The sequence below is a fragment of the Diabrotica virgifera genome, chromosome 1 (genome assembly GCF_917563875.1).
Source record: "Diabrotica virgifera virgifera chromosome 1, PGI_DIABVI_V3a".
Lineage (NCBI taxonomy): Eukaryota > Metazoa > Arthropoda > Insecta > Coleoptera > Chrysomelidae > Diabrotica > Diabrotica virgifera.
In genome coordinates, this window is record NC_065443.1 from 251,762,872 (window position 1) to 251,786,803 (window position 23,932).

A 23,932-nucleotide genomic window follows, 5' to 3' on the forward strand; every position below is an offset into this window, starting at 1 on the left:
ACTGCTAAAATCAACTCAAATCAACTTAATCTTTCATTAAAAAAAGAAGAATTATTAGAAATAGTGGGAGTGTCTACTAATCTCATAAAATTTTGTGAAGTTTATTTCTACAAAATATTTTTATTTTGTACAATAAATAATTTTCTCATTTGCTATCAATACATTATAATGGTTTAGATAAATAAATATTGATTGGCGTAAGGTTTATGTTATTTTTATGTCTGTTTACTATTAATAATATTGGATATAGCAGGTGCGTTGGTTTTGTAGTAATTTCCAGTCACTTCTGACAACTGAATTTTTCAAAAAAGAAATTACTAACGTCAGTGTCAAAAAAAATCTCGCGAGAGCGAATGTAGTATACCAGTATATTTATCAGTCAACGCTTTTACGTTTAGTATAGAAATAACATTGACAAACATTTGAAAAAAGAATTTTCGATTTTTTCAATATTCATAAAATGATTTACATACATTTTTTATATAGTACTACAGCTTTTTAATCATTTCAAAATATTTTATTAGATTTGTATTTAATGCTCTGTTTTAAATAAAATGTAGCAATACAATTGTTATTCAAGTAGTGATACACTAAAAAATATAATTACGTACTATCCGACAAGTGAGTGCTAGCGGGTTGCGCGTAGAACAAATTAAAAAATGGAAAGGATTGCTCATTTCTATTACTGTCGGCTAGGAGTTCACATCGTAGTGAATAATATCTACTAACGCAATTTTCAGATTCCAACTAAATTTTTGATACGGCAACCACGCATTTGTGACATCCGCCAGCTCTCGTTTGTTGGATTGTAAAAATCTTGCGTTTATGCAATGTTGGGAACTAATGGGTAAATAATATACTAAATTGAGGAATTGAAACATTTTTGGATTAAATAAAAATAACAAAATCGAATTTAAGATTTTATTAATAAAAAAATAAATGTCAAATGTAACAAACAGAAATTCTTAATTATCAAAAAAACTTTAACTATGGTAACTATTAAAGAACTAATTTCTACTTTTCTATTTTTAAAAACTGATTTAAATGAGGTATCTTGAAAGCAACTTTCAACTTGACATAATATAAATAAAAAAAAATTGATAAGAATTATGAACAAAATATATGAGAGAAAAACAGGTGCCACGAAGACACACTTTTAAAAAAATATCCTTTTTGACTTTGTCTTTTGTAACAAATGTGCTCATTTTAATCAGTCTTTTTCTTATTACTGATACAAGGTTGAAGGTTCAAGAAATCAACAAACAGCAGAGCTTGCAAGGAAACAAATGTAGGATACTAGAATATCTTAATGCATTTTTTTACAATACGTTAAAATAAAATCACAGATCTTTCTGATGTCTAGTGGGACTTTACCAACACTTGATTTGGTGTATGAAGGTAAAAATCAACTACATAATACCTCCGATTTCGGTAAAGCTCCATCGATTTTCATGAAAATTGGTGAGTGGGTAGACGATACTTCAAGAAACAAAAGTGACAACAAGTATTCATGCTTAAATTACGGGAAAAACGATGCATTTTATAACACATACTTCGTAAACCAGTACCACAAATTATCAGAACATGTGTTCTGAGCTCCAGAAGAAGTTGATAGCATTAAAATTTATGCTCCAAAAATTTTTCCGTTTTTTTTTAGAATAACTCCGTTAATTTTTATGATATCAGGTTGATCAAAAAAACTTTTGAAAGGTGATTCCAAGTGCTATAAAATCGTATTAAATTTAATATGTTAAATCCCTTATTTTCTAAAGAAAATGGTTTTTCCCGGTTACATGGTTTTTAGCAGTAAAATATAGGCCTTAAACATTTATATCTCAGTTATTTTCTTATCCTACAAAAATAATAAAAAAAACTTAATTCTTTGCTAACAAAAAAACTCAACGTTTATTAAAAATTGTGAGATCGGTATTCACCGAAGGGACCGCAGACGTTCGGATACAATAAGCGTCTCTTTGCAAAGACAGTGACGTCGACTTTGCTAATTAACAAGACACTTACTCAACACATACACTACATACACTGGGTACCTGATTGGAAAAATCCACTGTACCACGTCAATTGCCATCAGTTGTCGAGGCATTAAGCTAAATAAAAAAAACTCAAATTTCGTTCTCTATCATTTTTTACGTATATCGAGTATTTTTGTAGTTATTATCAAAAGAAAATGAAATTACGAAAATTTGAAAAATTCTGATTTTTTTATCATAATATGCATTCTAAACCGGACAAAATGTTTGAGCTCATTACTTTGCTAAAGTAAAGAAAGTCTTATGATTACTTTCATAAATTTAAATTTTTGTGGAAATATCGTGTGTTTTATTTTTCACTTTTTCCTAAAAAAATCATAACTTGCTTAATTTTGACAACATCTTCTGGAGCTCAATTGATAAGTATTCCTGAATATGACTTGACATATTATTTTCCAAAACATTCATTCTAAACCGGTCAAAATGTTTGAGGTCATTACTTATGCTAAAGTAAAGAATGTCTTATAGTGGCTACTATAAATTTTAATTTTTGTGGAAATGCCGTGCGTTTTATTTTTCTCTTTTTCCTAAAAAAATCGAAAGGGTCCTATCACTTTCATCATAATTTGCTTCATTTTGATGCTAAATATCAACTTCTAGAGTTCATTCCAAAGGTAATCCTGAATACTTTGACAAATGTTTAATAAGTATATTTTTTAAAATGCTTCGTTTTCCCGTTATTTATGCTTGATTACTTAGATTTGAGTACCCACCGAAAAAAAAAAAAATAAAAATTCAATTACCAAATTATAACTTATAGGAACAGGAGAGAAACTCAAGGAAAAATTGCCTGGAAATGTGGTCGCGCTCATAAGTTCCGAAGGTGTCCCCTGGATAGAGAGGACGTAGTCTTTAAACCATATAATAATATCGTCATTGTAATTAACATTACTTATATGTAACTACATTTTTTTCACATATGACTTCTATTGTTGAAAATTTTTAAGTTAAAGGATCAGTCAAAATTTCTTACGTCAGAGCACTGCCAAAAAATTAGAATGTGACTTTTCAACATATCCATGCTTGTGTCATTACTTGTCAGAGATATTTTTCTTTGTTTTTTACTATACAAATAATATTTATAATTATTTATTCTAATTAATGGTGTCAATCGGTCTTCATTTCTTGCCGAAATATATTAATAATACGCCGAAATATTTGTAATGTTAATTAACGTAAATAAACATCAACTTTTAAATTGACATTTCTCTATCACAGCTATACGACACCCACACAGAACATATATATACATTGAGAATTTTAGAATTATATTAATTAAATAACCGTAAAAGTACAAGTTTTCTATGAATAGTTAAAACGATCAAAAACACTTGTAACGTCACATAACTGTATTTTCTACTGACGTTATTAATGTCCAATTTTATATACCATTTTGTTTACGAATGTAAACATATAACCCCGTGACGTCCCCACGCGTTTTGAGCTGGCTGGTATAAGTTGAATTTTTAATCGTCTTTAGGCGCCAAACGAAAGAAACAAAACTTTTTTATCTTTGATACATGTTTTAAATTATGTTCTGTTGTGATTTATAACATTTTTTTCGAATTTAAAATTTTATATAAGTTCCCTAATGCTAAAGTTTAATACTCCAGAAAATAATAATTTTATTTAAATATATTAGACAATCGTAGGCTACTGATATGAAATGAAAACAATTCAAACTCTAATGACTAATGACAGTTCACTGTTGCTACAATTTTACATCGTTGGTTGCTACCAATTTATAGTAAAATTGTGTGTTTATTTATAGTAGAAATATTTACCTACATATTAAATTATAGCTTAATTTAAAAACTATTGTAATTATTGTTGTGTATTGTGATTGTGTTAGAATTATGCCAAATTAAAATGCTTCTTTGATAGATTATTTTGAACAAGAACGAAATAATGGGGTACCCTTTTACCGTTAACTGCAGGGAAGCAAGACTTTAAAATACATTATAATTTTGTACTGCAAATGTTTTGTTACCATCAAAAATAATCGACGTAAGATGCCTAAACTCAGCAGATGTAGGCAGCGACCATAGCCTAGTATTATGTAAAATAGGAATCATTATGAAATATTTCACACCCAAGAGGCAACACCAACACAAACAGAAACCAAAGTCGAAGGACTACATACGGAATCCACGGAATACTTATACAGGAAAAGAATATCAGAGAAGATTGCTGAGAATGGAATATTAGAAAACGATAACATCGACGAAAGCTGGAAAAACTCAAAGATAACATAATCGACGCTGCAACAGAATCGCTTGGAGAGAGAAAAGTAACGAATACTCACATATTAAAGAAGAAAACCCCGTGGTTTAGAGAAGAAGTTAAGATAAGATGCGAAGAAAAGAAGAAAGCCTTGTTACAATACAGAACAAAACAAACACAACAGGCATACAACCACTACAAACGAACCAGAAACGAAACGAATACTTTAGTGAGGAAAATGAAAAGAGAGCACTGGCAGAGTTTCTCAAAACAGATGGAACACGACTTCTACGGAACACACAAAGAAGTATGGAGAATGATCAAAGGGCAAAGAAAGGAGATGAACGAATTAATAAAAGCGAAAAACATTCAGAAGGAAACATGGGCACACTACTTGCGATCTCTATTTGCTAAAGGTGACGATAATGAACCACCAACACCTGAAGTTACGACAAACGAAGAAATAAACATCGAGGAGGGAGAGGTAAAGGAAGCATTACGAAAATTAAAAAATAGAAAATCTCCAGGAGAGGACAGAATATCGAACGAACTCCTAAAGTACGGAGGACAAGATCTAACTAAACAACTATTAAAACTAATACAAAAAATAATAGAACAAAACAGAATACCACAAGAATGGAGACCAAGCATCCTAATACCTGTCTTCAAAAAAAGGAGACAAATCGGGCCCGGAGAATTACAGATGAATTAACTTATTAAACACAACATTAAAATTAACAACCAAAGTGATAAACAAATTGAATGAAATTATAACATTAGCAGAAGAACAACAAGGTTTTAGCTCGGGAAGGTCATGCACTGACGTAATATTTATAATGAGGCAAGTTCAAGAGAAATCGTTGGAATACAACAAACCGGCATATTTATGTTTCGTGGACCTTAAGAAAGCATTTGACAGGGTCACATTAAAGGACGTTATTCACTTGTTATACTCGAGAGAGGTACAGGTACCTCTGGGAATAATTAAAACGATAGAAAACATCTACCAGAACAACACAATAAAAGTAAAAGTGGAAGATGAACTAACTGACCCAATTGAAGCCGCAATGGGATATGACAGGGGGATTCCTTGAGTCCTTTATTGTTCAACCTGATCATGGACGAAATAATAAAAAAACTAAGAACTAGAAAACAACTAGAAAAACAACTTAAAATAATCTGCTATGCGGACGATGTAATACTAATCTCTCAAAGTGAAGATGATTTACAACGTATGCTGCACCAACTCAACATAATCGCCAGAAAATTTAAGAGGATGGGTACGTATTTTCGGCTGCAATGCTATTCAAATGGGGATTCATTTTTTTCGAATCCTGAGAAAACTAATAAGTATTTTTGAAAAATTTAAACGCAGAATGCTAGATTACATTATTACCGAGGGCCGAAAGTCCCTGAAAACTTCTATAATGTTTATTTTAATAAGTTACAGGGGTGAAAAACTAAGAGAAAATGTAGTGTGATTTTTAATTTCAAATATCTTATTCGAAAAAAACTTCTTATATATTCTAAGGGACTTTCGGCCCTCGATAATAATTTAGTCTTTCATTTTGTGTTTAAATTTTTTTAAAATATTTATTAGTTTTTTCAGGATTCGAAAAAAATGGACACCATGTCCGGGGTGATATTTTCCAAATCGAACATTCGCTATCTTTGTCATACAACGCACTCAGTCGAATATAATGTTATGACAAGACTCAAGACAGTGACAAGTAGAGATGTGTCCGACCCGCTATTTTGATATAGCAGTTGATTCTGCTACTGCTTTTTAACGCTTTTACGATGATAATAAAATCAATCAAAGAGTTGTATATTAAATAGTATTGATAGTGTATTTGAAAAATAATAATGGATTTAAGGTGTACAATTAATAAAAAGTAATTTATTGTTTATATATTATTTATGGAAAATCCAAGTATGTCAAGTCTGTATTATTTTATAAGAGTTTGTTCCGATAACCGTAAATAGGTACGAGTTTAGCTATAAAGTAAAGTGCCCATGGTGGCATAAAATGCTAATGCTTCAACTACATTTTTGAAGGTTTCACTACACTTACAAAGCATTTGCTTTTCTCCGTAGTATTTGCTACTATTTACGAGATACATAGAAGAATGTACTACGCTTTTGAAGTATGTGCTTGTTTAATAGTATTTTGCTTCAATTTAAGTGAAGTTGGTGGATGGACGTCTTTGGCGTAGGTATTTTTTTGTTACAATATGGCAGCATTTATGAATGTGTGTCATAGAAAAATTTACAAACTAAGAAGAAGATTCGTATTTTTTGGGGTCATTCTTTTATCAAATAAACTGTAATAATTGTGAATAAGATTAACAAATAACTATTGTTCATTTTTATCCTCGCATAACTCTTTTGTCGCTTCGGAATCTGAGTCACTCATTTTTACTCATGTACAATAATTCTAATGATTTGGTACCTAAAAATGTGTATTCACAAATCACAAGCACATGGAAAACTAATTCCATCACGATTTGTGTAATGCAGACACGGCTGGCGCTACGCTTTGTAGTAGATACTTCAGGTCAGTAGTAGGTACTTCTGTTGTGTAGTAAGTTCTTCAATTGAGCTAACCGTCTATTTCTTCGCTTTTCAGTAACACATTTCTTGTAACAACGTCCCATATTTTAATTTACGCAAATAAAGAAATAAATAAAGTCTTTATAAATTAATTGACTAATACTACATTTATACAACGCAGCCCTTCACATGTTCAACCATTATCTAAGCTTTCCATGCTAACAGTATATTATTAAAATAACTTTACAACTTTTTTCTTTTTCGACTATTTGTATAGTATATAAATAATGGTAATCACTGAATACATAATTAGTGAAAAAATAATTTTATCATTTATACAAGTAAAGGTTATACAAGAACATTCAAAAACTGAACGAAACCGAAATAGACATCTCTACGTTTCTAATGACAATGTCACTGTCAACCTAATGTTTACATCTGCAGTTTCCATACCAGTGAAAATTTTACTACACGTAATTTGCCGTGTTAAGATAGAAAAAGTAGGGATAGCCGTAAAATATTTGCGAATTATGTACCCATGCCCTTAACATGTTACTTTCCTCAAAAAAGACAAAATGCATGGTTATAACAGCAGATCCAATAAGATATAAATTGGAGCTGGAAGGTCAGATAATAGAACAAGTGATGGAGTTTAAATACCTAGGCATCACACTATCTAGCTACGGAAGGCTCGAAACAGAAGTGGAAGATCAAATGAATAGAGCAAACAGAGCCGCAGGTTGCCTGGACGACACAATATGGAGAAATAAAAATATCGGAAAAGAAATGAAAGGCAGAATTTACAAAAGTCGTCAGACCAATAATGACATACGCGGCAGAAACACGACGACACAGAGAGGACAAAAAGATTGCTCGAAACAGCGGAGATGAAAACCCTTCGAAAAATCGATGGTAAGACTCTGTGGGACAGAGCTAGAAGTACAGATATACGACGGAGATGCAAGGTGGATAACATTAATAACTGGGTAAGAAACAGAAGAATAGAATGGAATGACCACATAAGCCGAATGACAACAAATAGGATAGTCAGGGCAGCGAGAGACGGTTCCCCAATAGGAAGACGATCAGTGGAAAGATTACGAAAACGTTGGAACAACTTACTAGAGGCACATTGAAAAAACAGACAGAGTCATGTCTATACAAAAAGAAGAAGAGAAGAAGAAATGTTTTGGCATGTATTACAGCGTGCTGCAGTAGATTTAAAATATTAAATGCTCTATTTCAATTGATTATACCTACACTGTGATAATATTGTCGTTAATTAATATATTTCGGCAAGTATGCCTATAATGAAAACCGATTAAGATTAACATCATTAATTAGAATAAAGAATTATAGATATTGTTTGTACAGTAAACAAAAACAAAGAAAAATACCTCTGACTTCTCCTTTCTTCTTTAAGTGCCGTCTCCTAATCGGGGGTTGGATATCATCATCACTATCTTTACTCCATCTACCGCTGCTCTGAAGAGTTCTATTGAACTGCACTTAAACCAGTCCCTTAAATTCTTCAACCATGACACTCTTCTTTTTCCTATACTCCTTCCTCCTCTTATCTTTCCCTGTATGATCAGTCTTAGTAGTTCATATCATTACGTGTCCTAGATATTGTAACTTTCTTATTTTTGTCGTGTTTATAATTTCGAATTGTTTGTCTATTTCTCGCAATACTGCCGTGTCGCAATACTTCTGACAATTAACGACACAAACATGGCCATGATGAAAAGTCACATTCTAATGTTTTGACAGTGCTCTGACGTCAGAAATTTTGACTGATGTAAGCGTACTTTTGTAGTAAAAAGACTGTAGATGTAAGTTAACTGCATCAGTTGACATTACAACCGTTAAATAAATAGACCGCGTACTAAAAAAAGTTGATTAATAGCAAGATGAAAATTTGTTAATAGCTTAACGGTATCTAGTCGGACAAACTTTGATATATGGGAACACTGGAACAGGGGAAGTTTTAATTGTGGAACAGGTTAAAAATTTGGAACGTGAGACTACGAAAACGTTCCTTTTTTGGTACGCGGGATCCAGGCCTAAAAGGCTCCTTTGTTACAGGATCTTTTAATAAAGTACAAATACAGGACAAGTCTAAAAGAGAGTAATTCCAAACATAGATTTAAGAAATCTTTAATATTAACAAATGACATTCAATATTTTGTAAATATAAAAATAACCTATAAAATTCTATTTATTACGTGTAATAAGATCTCAGATAAAAATTAAAATAAGACCATTAAAAGAGTAAAACGTTGAATTTAATTATTTTGTCATTTAAAGAATACCCATAATATAATACACATCGTACAATATGGAAGTGCAATTAGAAATATTATTTTAGGAGTTGTTAAATACTTTTGCATATTATGGGCATATAAAATGTGGGGAACTTATTATGGACAAAGTATTATTGTAGAATCTTTAGACAGCAATTTAAATGCTGTATAATCAATCACAAATTGCTTCAAGAATTGTCATTGAAAAAACATTTGGTATTTTGAAGAGATTTGATTAACGTGTGGAATGAGATTCAAGTTATCTTTTGTTCAAAGAATAATAGGTTTGTTCTAGCATCAGTTTCAAACGGTTTGAAACCATCAGCGAATAGTGGACCAGCGCGAGTAGAGGGGATACCACTGGTGACTGTATTATGTTTTCTCACTGACCAACTGTTTGCTGACGGTTTGTGACTAGTTTGACTATTTGCTAGAACAAACCTATTATCATCTTTTTAAATTTTACATAATTTGCAGTAGTTAATAGAGAAAACATTGAAATACTTGCAAATGAGGGTGCTGTAGGTATTGATAGAAGCTGTGGTAGTACATTTTCAATCAAGAACAAATCTAGTGCAACTAAATTTTGTGTGTGTGTGTGTGTGTTTTAAAATATTACCAATTTAAGGCAAGCTTAAATAGTTAATGTTGATAATTTTATTCTTATTGAACTGCAGTTTGTTAATAAATTTATAAATAATATATTATATTGGTGACTGATTTTAAGTATTTTATTATTATTAGCAGTTCTTTAATAAATTTATAAGTGGGTACATACATGAAATTAGTATTTCATTTTAAGTATCGTTTAATATGTTAAATCACATTCCATTAAAAGGAGTTCCTCAACTAGCAAAAATATATGAACAAACAAATTGTTTTAAATGTCAACAATAATAGGAGAATTAACTTTATGGTGTTTTTTATTAATTTGTTGACAGTATGTTTAAACAAACAAATGCTGATGACACAAACATACTTTTGATTAAAAACTTGATAGATTCTAATCTATAAAGGATTCAAACTTCAAAAATAAATAATACTCAAACCTTTGTTTTATTGTGTTAAACTGTCTATATTGTTAAACCATTTATGTTATATATCTGTTGAATTGAACTCTACTTTTGAATTCAGAATTTTAACAAATCCTAAACTTTTCCACAATGACTAAAGCATATTTTGAATTCAAATATTTAATAAAAATACTTATTTCTATACAAAAATGTCAAATATATCAAATTGAATAAATGAGTTATAAAGATATTATATGCCTGATCAGTGTAATCATTAAACACTTTAAAATTATTTACAAAATGTTTATAATAATTCAAGCTTCAATAAAATGTTATTTTTATATATCTGTTTGTGTCAAAACATTAATAAATTTATATCTGAGAATAAACTTTTATTTGAGTTCTTTTTAATAAATAAAACAGAACATACAACTTTGATCAAATATCCAAAGATGTGATAAATACAAGTGAAGTTAGATGCTTTTCTTCCCATAATTTGACAAATTTGTCATGTTACGTTAAAATAAGGGATCTTTTAATAAAACATCTTTGTCCTCTATTTTTCTTAAATACAGGCGGCCTGTATTTTATTACAGGATAAAAATAAAGGACGCAATACTGCGCATGCGTATATGTAAAAATAAAGGATCTTTTTATTACAGGACGACGTAAAATACGTTTGCAATAACTATCTATTGTCATGTCAACACGTGATTATGCATATTCATTGTCAGTTATTTACTGACATAAGTTAAAACAGCACTCAAGGCTATAATATATCGCATAATTGTCATAAGCAGATCTTCAAATTGTATTCAAAGATAAACAAGGCAACATAATGTAAGGAAATCATGAAGAAGCCGAATATATGGCATTATCTTCATGTGTTACTAAAAGTATGTACTTTAGTCAGATGTTGAAAGAGATTTTTAAAACTTTCTATAATGTACATGTATATAAAGATAACCAATCATGTATGAGAGCTTCTACATTGGAATCAAAAAGAACCAAACATATTGATGTTAGACATAATTTTATTAGAGATTGTTTGGAAAAGGAACTTATTACACTCGAGTCCACGATTCTTTACCCGTGCGTCATTAATACCTGGCGAGATAAAACACACACGTTTTATATAGCAGCATTCTCTTCCACGCATGAAACTAAAGACAATCCAGATACCGCTTGTTATTAAGTAAAAACACATGTTATTTTTATAAGCGCTCTAGACTCAGTACATCGAAAAGAGTTAGGTACAAAAAAAAGGTTGGGGATGTTTTCAGGATTTTAAGTACAATTTGTGACGTTTCTTGTTTATTTACTTTTGTGACTGTCAGTCTGTTGAATTTTTTGCTGTTTTTTTGTCGAATTATTGCATCTTGAAGTTTTTTATATCGCACAAACAGTCGTTTTCACAATTAATTTTATATTGGAGTTTGAAATTTTATGGTAAGTGTATGTTTTTGCCATTAATTTTTACTACAAGGCTAACCTCATTCACACAGTTAAGGAATGGTTGTGTTATTTAAGTTTCTGCCAAAGTGAATAAAATGACAAAAAGAAAATATTTTATTATAATTTTGTTATAAATTGTTTATTAATCACTAATGATATTAAATAATTTAGTAAGCTGCTTCAAATGAAGTGTAATTCTGCATCAAAATTTCAAAGCAAAACTTACATTTGACATTCTATTTATTTGAAAATGTAAAATTTTATAATATCACCTGCGATCGGAACAGTAGCCACTTTCTGTCACTTGCTGTTGCGTTTAGTAAATTTCCGACTTATTTTGTATGCTTTAGTTAGATGATGAAGCACGGGTAAAGAACTCTGGACTCAACTGTACTTTAGAGTATGTACAGTCTGGTCAGCAACAAACCGCTATTTTTACAAAATCATTGTCAAACACTAAATTCACCTATTTTAGGGAGCTTTTAAATGTTGTTGAGTTGTAATCTCTTTCTCATATGCACTTTTCAGTGCGTCACAGTTTTTCGATTTCATTCTAACGCATTAAGTTTAAAGTGACAGAAAAAAACGTACTGACTTCCGTGATTACAGTCATTTCTAACATTTATTCTAGCTGTTGATAGATGGCGCTATAATCGAACAAAAAATGATTAACGAATTATATAATACGACTATAATCTGTACAATTTATAAGACTATACAAATCAAAGAAAGTACCATTTTATATATGCAATAAACACAATTGATTTGCTTTTATACCAAATTGCAAATAAAAGGGTTATACTGCAATACCCTTTTCATATTTGGCTGATTACGATTCTGACAACTGTCACTGTCAGATTTAACTAAAATGTCATGTTATAAATGTGTATTATCACGGACTTACCTTTTTTCTCTCACTTGTGATGCACTAAAAATGCCTGTGAAAACGACCATAATAGTTTTGTAGTTACGCCATATAGAATTGTAGAAGGGTGTTCGTATTACAATTCTAAATTTTAAATTTTTATGTGTTAAGTGTTGGCACCAACTGTCAGTGACACCAGTGTCAACATCAACAAGTAGAATCTAGACAGATCGTAATCAGGAATTTTGTGTTAAAAAAATAAAAACATTTATTTTTGTCAATGTATCGTTTAGTTTTCCATCTCTAAGCAGACTTTTCATCACGCATCTCTAAAAATACTCGCATGTTCAAATATTTATTTATTAGGTCTCGAAGCAAATTTAGCTAAACCAGGTATAAATATGATTTTTTTAGTGAAAATATTAGATTTGCACATTTTTTTTTAAATACACTGCGGTGCAAAAAAATCGATCCACTAAAAATTTGGTCATTTTTGATGTTTCGAATTTCCTAAACCTGTTGTTCGATTTAAGCGTTTTTTTACCACGTTATAGCCTTATTCATTAACAATATCGCTGTAATAATATTGTTGCTAGACAGTCAAACTGTCATTGTATACCAGGTGTACGAATCAAACTGTGCTTTTTTCTCAAAGTTCGCATCACCCTGTGGATTATTCTATCATTTATAAAATACTGAAATTAAAACCAAACTATAGCCTCAGGTTTTCTTAACATTTTGTCTTTCGATTCATTCGCTTATGTTGGATAATAAAAAAGTTAGATACTTTAACAACTGGCCGTGTTCGTCATCAGTACAGGGTGTTTTCTAAATAAGTGCGACAAATTTTAAGAGGTAATTTTATATGAGAAAATAATGACAATTTGCTTTATAATCATATATGTCCGCAAACGCTTCGTTTCCGAGATACGGAATGTTCAATTTTTTTTACAAACTGACAATTTATTTATTGCTTTGAAACGTGTTAAGATATGCAAATGCAATTTTTTGGGTTTTAAGACGTAGTTATTGCGCATTTTTTAACATAAATTTAAAAATTGTATATTCACCATTGGCGTGCGTATGGGTAATATTATCGGTCATAATACTCGTTTGCGCGCCAATGGTGAATATTAAATTCTTAATTGTACAACCCACCAAATTTGATTTGCATATATCAACTGGTTTTAAAGCAATAAATAAATCGTCAGTTTGTAAAAAAAAAATTTACATCCCGTATCTCAGAAACGAAGCGTTTGCGGACATATGATTATAAAGCAAATTGTCATTATTTTCTCATGTACAATAACCCCTTAAAGTTTTGCGCAAATATTTTAGAAACACCCTGTACTGATGACGAACATGGACAGTTGTTAAAGTACCTAACTTTTTGATTATCCAACATAAGTGAATGAATCGAAAGACAAAATGTTAAGAAAACCTGAGGTTATAGTTGGGTTTTAATTTCAGTATTTTACAAATGCTAGAATAATCCACAAGATGATGCGAACTTTGAGAAAAAAACACAGTTTGATTCGTACACCCGGTATATATAATGACAGTTTGACTGTCTAGCAACAATATTATCACAGCGATATTGTCAATGAATAAGGCTATAACGTGGTAAACAATCACTTAAATCGGACAACGTTAGAAAATTCGAAACAAAAATTACCAAATTTTTAGTGGATCGATTTTTTTGCACCGCAGTGTAGTTTTTTAACAATGATGTTAACACGCGCTCCTGTAGCTCCGGTTTGTTTTTCGTTTCATAAGGTTCGTTTCAAAACGACACATTTGTAAGATCCCTTGAAATCACGAAATTGTCACGAAATCGATTGGACTGTTTTAATGCGCGGAATCGCCCTTGAACGGTTTTCTTTCGATCTCGAACCGATTACCGGTACGTAACCCTCTTGGAATGTATTTGTGTACCATTTCAAGTTCGAGTTGCGCCTGAGCCATTTTCAGTACGAGTACCACAGTATCACTAGTAGTTTGCTAGATGGTTAGAAATTAATATTTTTAACATGTTCATTAAACATCACTTCAACTCAAAATCTTGCTCAGAATCGATATCTGACATAAAATCGCTGTCTTCTATGAAAAATAATAAATTATCCATATTTTTAAGATTAATTTGAAAAAAAAAGAATTAATAATTATTTAAACGTAAATCAAGATTAACAGGTACTAATAGCGTAAATTGTGGATTATTCTATTGTTGAATCATCAGCTGATCTCATAGCAGTGACCAGTAAAAATGAAAATAATCCTAACTGCGCAAGTCAGTACAAATAGTTTCTGCTTGAAGGCATGTTTCAAAAGGACCGTTCAATTACCGATTTCGAAACGGTAATGGATCGCTTGGAACAACACAGTGTACGATACGAATCATCGTTCATGTTCGCTTGGAACGCATTTTTTATAATGCGCATGACGAGGGCAGTACGAAGGACGGTTTTCATGTCACTTGGAACGCGCCTATAGTTACACTGCGAATGCTAAGTACAATGACGATATAGTAACATTACGACACAAACAGACGATGTGTCAGATTAGGTGTCAAACGTAAAGCTTTTTACAGTCAGTTTTTTTTTCAAAAATTAAGTTAGGCCGAAGCTGGTACTTCAGAACCACGTCAGTATTTGTAAATAATAAGGACATATATTGTTTAAATTCTAATAAATGAACATATTACTATTGGAATAGTGTATTTTATTTAGTAAAAAACAAGGCCTTTTCTAAAATCGTGTCGTCTGGCTGTCAATTTGTTTGTCCGTCTGGATAAATAACTCTTGAAGGAAAAACTCTAGAATATTGAAACTTAATACATAGGTTATTCTTCGTAAAAGAAATAATCCTATTTCATTTGGGATCAATAGGGAAAAATGGTAGATATAAAAAGGACATAGTATCCTAACCTTGCATTTTGATTTATCACAGATCGAAGATAAAAAAATATATATTTAACAAAAAATATACTTTAAAATCAGTTCTTAATATTAGAAGAACTTAAACATTTAATGAAGTGTGTCTCAATTAAAAAAGGAAACTTAACCTAACGTAACCTACAAGTATAGATCGGATAAAACGATCTAGTCAATATGCCTCCTCCTACAAGAGCTACTATTTAAATATCTGAACGATATTCAATACAGTAATATAAGTAGTTATGAATGTAATAACAACTTGGAAGTTTAATAGTGTGTCAAAATTAAAAAAAGCGAATCTAACCTAACATAACCTACAAAAAGTATATCTGATCCAAATATTTTAACGACATATTTGAAACAGATTCAATCAGACTCATTTTCAATTTCAAGGTCCATATCACTATCCAAATCGGAATATTCAACATACATAGGGTCATTTTCGTTCAAATCATCCAACATTTCGTCGAATTCTTTGGGAAATTCAAGAATTTTCTTAGGTTTATCATCGTCGTCATCTATAGCTACCTTATTGATATCGTAGTGTATATTCCTAGTCTTCTGCTGCGACATAATCAACCTGGGCCAATCGAGCTTGTTATATTTCGTCAAAGTCACCTTTATTTCTGGACCTGTAGAAATGTGCTCCATTTTGTGGACATAATCGAAGAACATTATTTTAAGGGAGTACGTTTTGTCGCCTTGGGTTGTACTGAAAAAAAAAATCTTATATAATCAGCTATAAAAAACGATAATAATATTAAGAGGCTGCAATAGCGTGTCATCAAAAAGGAAAACGCGTTCCAAGAAATCTTTAATTTTGAATATTTTGTCGAGATATTTGGCACACATATTCGTAATATAGTAAAGAAGGGCGGTACAGAGCCCAATTTGAGAAATATGTTAGTATGTGGAAATTATTCTACAATTAAATATAATATTAAAAAAACGAGCCTGTACCGCCATTAACCTTCGGAGTACGAAGACTGGGTCAAGCGTGACCCGAAATTCACTTATTTCTTAATATTTTATGAGAATAATTTTTTTACAAATCCGATTGATCGTAAGTTCTCCTTATTTGTTTCAATCTATTTTTTCGTATATAATTAGTGAACATGCGAATTACAGTTTTTCCTCTACGTAACATATATGATGCCGGGTCAATCCTGACCCGGTCTTCGGATTTAGAAGAATATTTTCAATATGTAATAATAATATCGTATGGCATTTTTGCCGGGGAGATCCTTTCGGATAGTTCCAGCGCCAATTACATCTTTAACCCTGTTTCAAGTAACTAGTGTCGATGTACACTAGCCCAGTGGGACCGACGGCTTAACGTACTCTCCGAGGCACGGTGAGACGGCTCGTGTCATTATTGGAAATGAAAATGGTTTGTCTTTGGCAGGGATCGAACCCACGTCTACTGGCGTATGAGGCCAGCGTTTATGCCGTTACCCACGGCCGCTCACTTTTTTTTTTCAATATGTTTGTAGGTACACGTAAATCGCAGCCGTCTTTGTTTACGGGTATACGTATTCAAATATATGGCCGGAGCGAATTTACCTATGCCCTTACCTTTTCTGTAAGGTATTAAAATCTGGCCGCCGGAGCAAACTAGTATATGCCCATGGGAAACCATCTTAAAAAATTTAAATACAATAATTTAGGATTATAATTGTTGTTTGTTTGTTTTTTGTTGAATTAAAAATATTGTTTAATAATACTGACTATTTAAAACATCCTTATAAATAAAATGAGAATGGGTCACGCTTGACCCATCATCGTAATCTAAGTAAGTCAAATAATCTTCGTACTCCGAAGGTTAAGAAGAACAAAAAAATACACTTTCTTCAAATAAACTTTTTTATCCCATGCCTAGGTTTTGTGTCACATTGGAACTACTAAAATTTTTTATTTCTAACAAGAAATCGAAAATATAACTAATAACTGACTAGGCAACATAGAGAAATAGTCACTGTCATTTTGACAAACCTGCGTCAGATTTCTAAGTGTAATACCACGATTCTCTTATCTGTTCTGTTATCTGTATTGATATCTGTTCAGTGCAGTTGGGTATTATTTTAAGAATTCGTTAGTGTTGATTCATAGGGAATAGTTTTTTATAATTAGAATAATAGAATATTAGAATAGAATTTTATAATTAATTTATTATATTTTTGTGTAATAGAACTAAGTTGTTGGCCTATTTGAAAAAATAGATTACTGTTGCCAGTTTTACTTATATTATATTATACTATATTATATTATATTACACTTATATTATATTATAGGTAAGTATATTTTACGTAAAAATATTTCGAATTCTAATGCGAGTATATAAAGTTTTAGGAGGATTTTTTATTTTAGAAATATCATCAATAGTTTAAAATAAAAATTTTAAATTTAAATAAAAAATCAAAGTACAGGCTTTTAATAAAATTTTCACCTATTTTGGTTTATTTTTATAAATATTTATTTACTAGTAATAAATGCCTATGAGTATATTGTCATAATATTGATCTTAGGTAATGTCAAATATTGCCACTGTTGACGAAGTTTCGAAAAAGGGAATGAGACTATCTCCCGAAGTTGTATTGATGACGCGCTACTCTAGGATCTGAAGCGTGACTATAACATTATTGGGGTTACCATTCAGGTTTCATTCATATGTGTCAATGTTTAACTTACATTTTTACAAATCACTTAAGTTTGATTTAAATATTATTAAAATAAATTTTTTTAAGACCTGGACCAACAAGTCTAGAAAATCTCGAAATATATTATTAAGTATGTTAATAAATTTTCAAAAGGTTGTCTATAATGTTCAAACGACAGTCGTATACGGTTGATAAAGGACTACCAAACGTCTTGTAGCATTTCAGGTTCCATGCTGGCAAAAGAATTTTTTATATGAATTTTCATATTAGCCCGTGTTGTGGGTACGTCGTTGTATAGTATATTTTGTTATTTCATTATTTCGAATACTTTCTCTCTCATACACCGGCTATAATTCAGCGACTAGAAGTCATACTCCACCGGCACGTTTAGAATTTGTGTACTGTATGTATGTGGAAAAGTTACACCGATCTGAATTTTTCTTCCTATGGTATACATTTTTATTTTACTTCCTATGTTTCAAGAGGGGGCCAGGACCGATTCAGAACTGGTGTAGTTTGTGACTTTTGACCACCCATAAGCCGGGTATAGGACTGGGTAGGTACAAAAAAAGCATATTTTTGGGTGTATATATCTTGGGTTTAAGGAGAGACAGGATAACCGCAAATACACCAAATCAATAGCGTTGAGTTAAGCTTTCAAATGGTGCCTAACTGGTCAGGATCAGACATACACACGACTCAGTATAGCCTAAAAACTCACAAACTAAACTTTGTGCTTTTTCGACAATTACTCAAAGTTTCAACCTACGAATTGCGCCATTAACTAAGCAAAGGACTCTAGACGTCTAGGCGTCTAACGGTGTATACCTCTGGGTATTCGAATTCGAATTTTTAATTTATAGGCTTCATAAATATGATCAAATCTATTTCCTATGGGAAAAAAGAATCTTTCAAGCTCAGTAATTCCTACAATACCTTCAATTATCATACTTGACCTTGGATACATCAGATACTACTTGTCAATACGTTTCAAACTCATTTTTAGCGATCAAAATCGGTTAATCCGTTTAGAAGTTATCGAGCTCCAAAAGTATGATCCATTTAACCATTATCACCGAAATGGTTTATATCCATATACATAGTAAAAATAAGTGGCGCACACAATATTCCAGCTACAAAAGAGCTGATATGAATATTACGTGGCGCGAAAATGTATTTTCATTTTGATGGAAAATAAAATTAGTTTTTAAAATCCACAAGGAAAATAAAATTCCTGTAGCTGGCTGTATACCATAAATCACAAAAAATACAAGATCCTTTGTAAAAGGTATATTTAAAAGACCCCAATAAGGGTTACATCACAAAACAAAACGTTTTCGGAATAATAGGTAATCCATCATCAGTGTTAAGCCCTAAAATAGTAAGTATAACCTAATTAATAATAGACAATGTTATAAAAGTTGACTAAGGTTAAGAATTGACAGAGGCCATACTTACAATAGCATGTATGCGTGAGCCACCAAAAAGTTATGGGTAAGAACCCTTTAAAAGTTTCAACATCTTAAATGATACTACATATTTTTATTAAAACAGATGGATGTTGCAAATATTCCTGGATATAACCCAGGGCACCACAGGACTCTAACCCACGTGGATGTGATATGCAAGGAATGAACCTCACATATTGAAAATTGAGTATAACTGAACTGAAAGGTGAAAGAACTTTAGAAGTATGCCAGTGACAGATTGTCAATGCGACGTTATGAACTATTTTGTTACTTCAGCCAACGAATTTAAAGTTTATGTTTATGTTGAAAATAAAACATTATTAAATATCCATATATTGGTGTTAGAAATGTTCGAACATAAATCTAAAATTGTGAAATATGTGATGATTAAATATATGAACATGACAAATGATAAATAGGTACAATCGGAAAAATGAAAGAATACCCATGAACGAACATATAAAACACGCTGTATTTTCCTGTCACCGTGTCACAAAGAAAATTGCCCAGCGCAAGTACATGTAATAATAATTATTACATGTACTTGCGCTGGCCAATTTTTTGTACCATACGGTGACAGGAAAATACAGCGTGTTTTATATGTTCGTTCATGGGTATTCTTTTATTTTTCCTACTGTACTAGGAGTTATGCAGTCAGCAACACATTGGGATCTTACAGAAGTGGTAATAGACTTAAAATTATTAAAAAGGCCTTTTACGAAATACTTCTAGGACATCAGAATTTGTTTAATATGTACATAAATGTATAATTCTAAGTTATTGCTTAATGTGTGTTTTAATGACTGATAATTTGATCTAATTTGTTGAGTACAGATAAACTTGACAAAATTGGAAAGTGATGGTATATTTCGTTTGGCTGAAGAAATTTTGTTTTTATGTACGAATGGGAATGAGACTAAAAACACTTAACAGGACTGATAACCCAAGAGTTGATCACAATCACACATAAATCAATAACTTAGAATTGTACATTTATGTACATATTAAACAAATTCTGATATCCTAGACGTATTTCGTAAAAGGCCTTTTTAATAATTCTAAATCTATTACCACTTCCGTAAGATCCTAATGTGTTGCTGACTGCATAACTCCTAGTACCTATTTATCATTTGTCATGTTCATATATTTAATCATCACATATTTCACAATTTTACATTTATGTTCGAATATTTCTAACACCAATATATGGATATTGGTGTTATAACGGAAATTGAAATTAATACGGAAATTGTAACTAGACTAAATTATAAAAAAGCTGATTTTTTAACCTTTAGTGAACGTGTTAGGGACATGAATTGGGATGCGGTATTGGAAGAAAAATTTGATGTAGACAAGGCTGTACTAAATTTTTATGATAGCTGGAATAGGGTTGTTGACGAGTGCGTTCCAAAAAATGTTTTTCATAAAAATACGAAATTAAGACCGGTTTGGTTTACACCTGACATAAATAGGGCGCTAAGAGAAAAAGACAGATACAGAAAATTAAAAAATATATCTGATCATTACAAAAACAAATATATAGAATGTAGAAAAGAGGTAAGTGAATTAATTAAGACGAAAAAAAAAAAAGAATATATAAATAGAATAGAAAATGAGATGTGTTGATGTAAATAATTTTTGGAATTATATTAGAAATAATAAAAAGACGTCTAACAGTGATAAATATTATTACAACGGACACGATATACCGGAAGAACGGACTGCCGAAAGTTTTGCAACATTTTTTGCATCAGTATACGCAGAGGAGAAACCTTATAATTTAAATTTTAATAGAGATATAGATATAACAAATGATACTTTTATTTTAGACTCAGTTGATGAGACTGATTTCAATAATGCGATAAATAAATTAAAACCTAAGAAATCTGCGGGAACTGACAGAATACCTGCTTTTATGCTCAAAGCGTGTGGTGAGTGGGTGCGACAGCCCTTACTACATATTTACAACCTTATATTATCAACTAATGTATTTCCTTCAATGTGGAAAACGGGACTTGTCTCACCCATATTCAAATCCGGGAATAAAATGAACGTTGAAAATTATAGGCCTCTATCAATTATGTGCTCTCCAGCTAAATTGTTGGAACAAATAATTTATTGTAAACTGTATCGTTATGTTGAAAATTTTATAGTACCACATCAACACGGCTTTGTTGCCAACAAATCAAGTAATACCAATCTATTCCTTTTTACTAACGATGCATTAGAAACTATTGAACGTAAATCTCAACTTGATGTAATATACACGGATTTCAAAAAAGCTTTTGATAAAGTGGATCATGATATTATGTTAAAAAAACTAAGCAGATACGGACTATCAATAAACTTTCTTACATTAATAAAAAATTACTTAGAAAATAGAGGCATAGTAGTTAAACACAATGGGAATACATCTGGAAAATATGAAATGAATTCGGGGGTTCCGCAAGGATCCAACCTAGGGCCACTACTGTTTCTACTCTTTATAAATGATTTACCTAAGGTATTTAAATATTCTATGTATCAAATGTTTGCAGATGATCTGAAATTGTACAGGCGGGTTGAAACAGTTAGAGATTGTGTCATGTTACAGAAAGACATAAACAAGGTGTATGAATGGAGTTGTCAAAATAAATTGCATTTTAATATAAATAAATGTTCTGTATTGTCAATAACGCGTTTAAAAAATCCGTGCTTATTCGATTACCTAATGAATGAACAAAGTCTACAGCGGGACTCAGAAAAAACAGATTTAGGGATAACGTACGATAGTAAGTTATCATTTAGTAACCACATTAAAAATATCGCAAAATCTGCAAATAGAACATTGGGTTATATAATAAGACAGTCAAATAACTTTACTAACATAAATACGCTCAAAATATTATATTATTCTCTAGTAAGGAGCAAATTAGAATTTGGGTTACAAGTGTGGTACACTTCGCGTCAAAAAAAACTGGTACACTTTTTTTCCCAATGTAAACCTGTGTTCAGACTGGACACAATGGCTCGTGAATCACGGCGTTGTTGCCAGCACAGATAATGGAATTGCACTAAATCTAAATACAAAAAATAACGTTCAAAAATCATGGCGGTGAATCGTAAAACGGGCCATAGGTAACTTAATGTAAAATTCTAAACTGTTAAATTCCTGCTTCCCTAATCATTTTACAACAAAAATCATGAGAAGCTATTTGTATGGGATTAAAATCTGTATTAAAAACAAAAGCTAAAATTGTTCTAGGATTTAAACACATTCCAACATTTTGAAAAATACCTACATTTGCCACAGTAAGCATGTGTGTAAAAGTTAGGCCCACGTTATTATTTACCTTATTGTTCGCACACTATTGACTAAATAAAACATATTTATTATTATTACTTTCTCCTCAACTGAGGCTATCTTATCAATTTTATTATTTTTTAAACAAGAAATGATAAAATTAAAATTTTGACAGTTCAAATTGTCAATATTTATAATAACTTCACTGTGACGGAACGCAACCGATACACATTATGGTAATGTGTGTGGCCTAACTTTGGCGTATTTCTGTGAAAAATTCTTATTATATTTCTCATGATTCGAAAAAAAAAATGAATACATTTAATAAAACACATTGAACATTTTGACAGGCGACATTTTCCACCTATGTGCTTAATATTTCAGCAGTTTCGAATTTTATTGTAATACATAACATTTAAGTTCCACAATTATTCACTGTAAAAGTTATTCATTTTGTATTAATTTCAAATTTTAATTTTTCCAATGTGTTTTATTTATTATGGTTTTTTTTTAACCAAGAGGAGTGATTTAAATTTACCGCGCTGTATTGCTTGTTTGTAATTGGTCCAACCGCAGGCAAGTTTACTCCACTGTTATCAAATTTTGACACTAATGACATTTATCAAATTTTGACACTAGTGACATTTCATAGGTTAATTAAATTACATCGGCGATTTTTGTGTTTCTGTCTTATTCCTTAAATTTTTATATTGTTAGTATTCTTTTATATAAAAAGCAGTTGTTTTTGGAACTCTTTAGCGACGTATTAATTTAATATAATATTTATGGATTACCGTTGAGGGTCGACTAGATCAACCAAAAGAGAAGATGTATTTGGTTATTATTGTAGTGACTTTCTTGGGTGTGAATCTGTCTTTTTAGTTTACTCCTCCTGGTTAAAAAATAAACTATAGTATCCCACAACTTTACGAGAAACCCTTCACATTTCTCGATTTTAAATTAAACATAATAATTTAATGTCATGTCTAGAGTTATCATCGGTCATTCATGTCATATCTGTCATAAATTCTAATAGAACACGAATTAATTTATGGGTACTTAATTGAGATGATGGAACATTACAAAATTAATAAGAGAATTTTTTAGGATGCATGTTTAAATAAATGTGA

At 31.1% G+C, this 23,932-nt stretch overlaps 1 protein-coding gene across 3 annotated transcripts in view; it reads right to left on the bottom strand.

The window, feature by feature from the left end:
• Positions 1-907: 907 nt before the first annotated feature.
• Positions 908-23,932, bottom strand: part of LOC126883266 (putative ATP-dependent RNA helicase TDRD12) — a 176,857-nt gene continuing 153,832 nt past the window's right edge. For all 3 annotated transcript variants that reach the window (XM_050648591.1, XM_050648596.1, XM_050648605.1), the window contains one exon: positions 908-16,105. In XM_050648591.1, the coding sequence (XP_050504548.1) occupies positions 15,760-16,105 (346 nt within the window). In that variant the 3' untranslated portion in view covers positions 908-15,759. The remainder of the gene's footprint in view (positions 16,106-23,932) is intronic.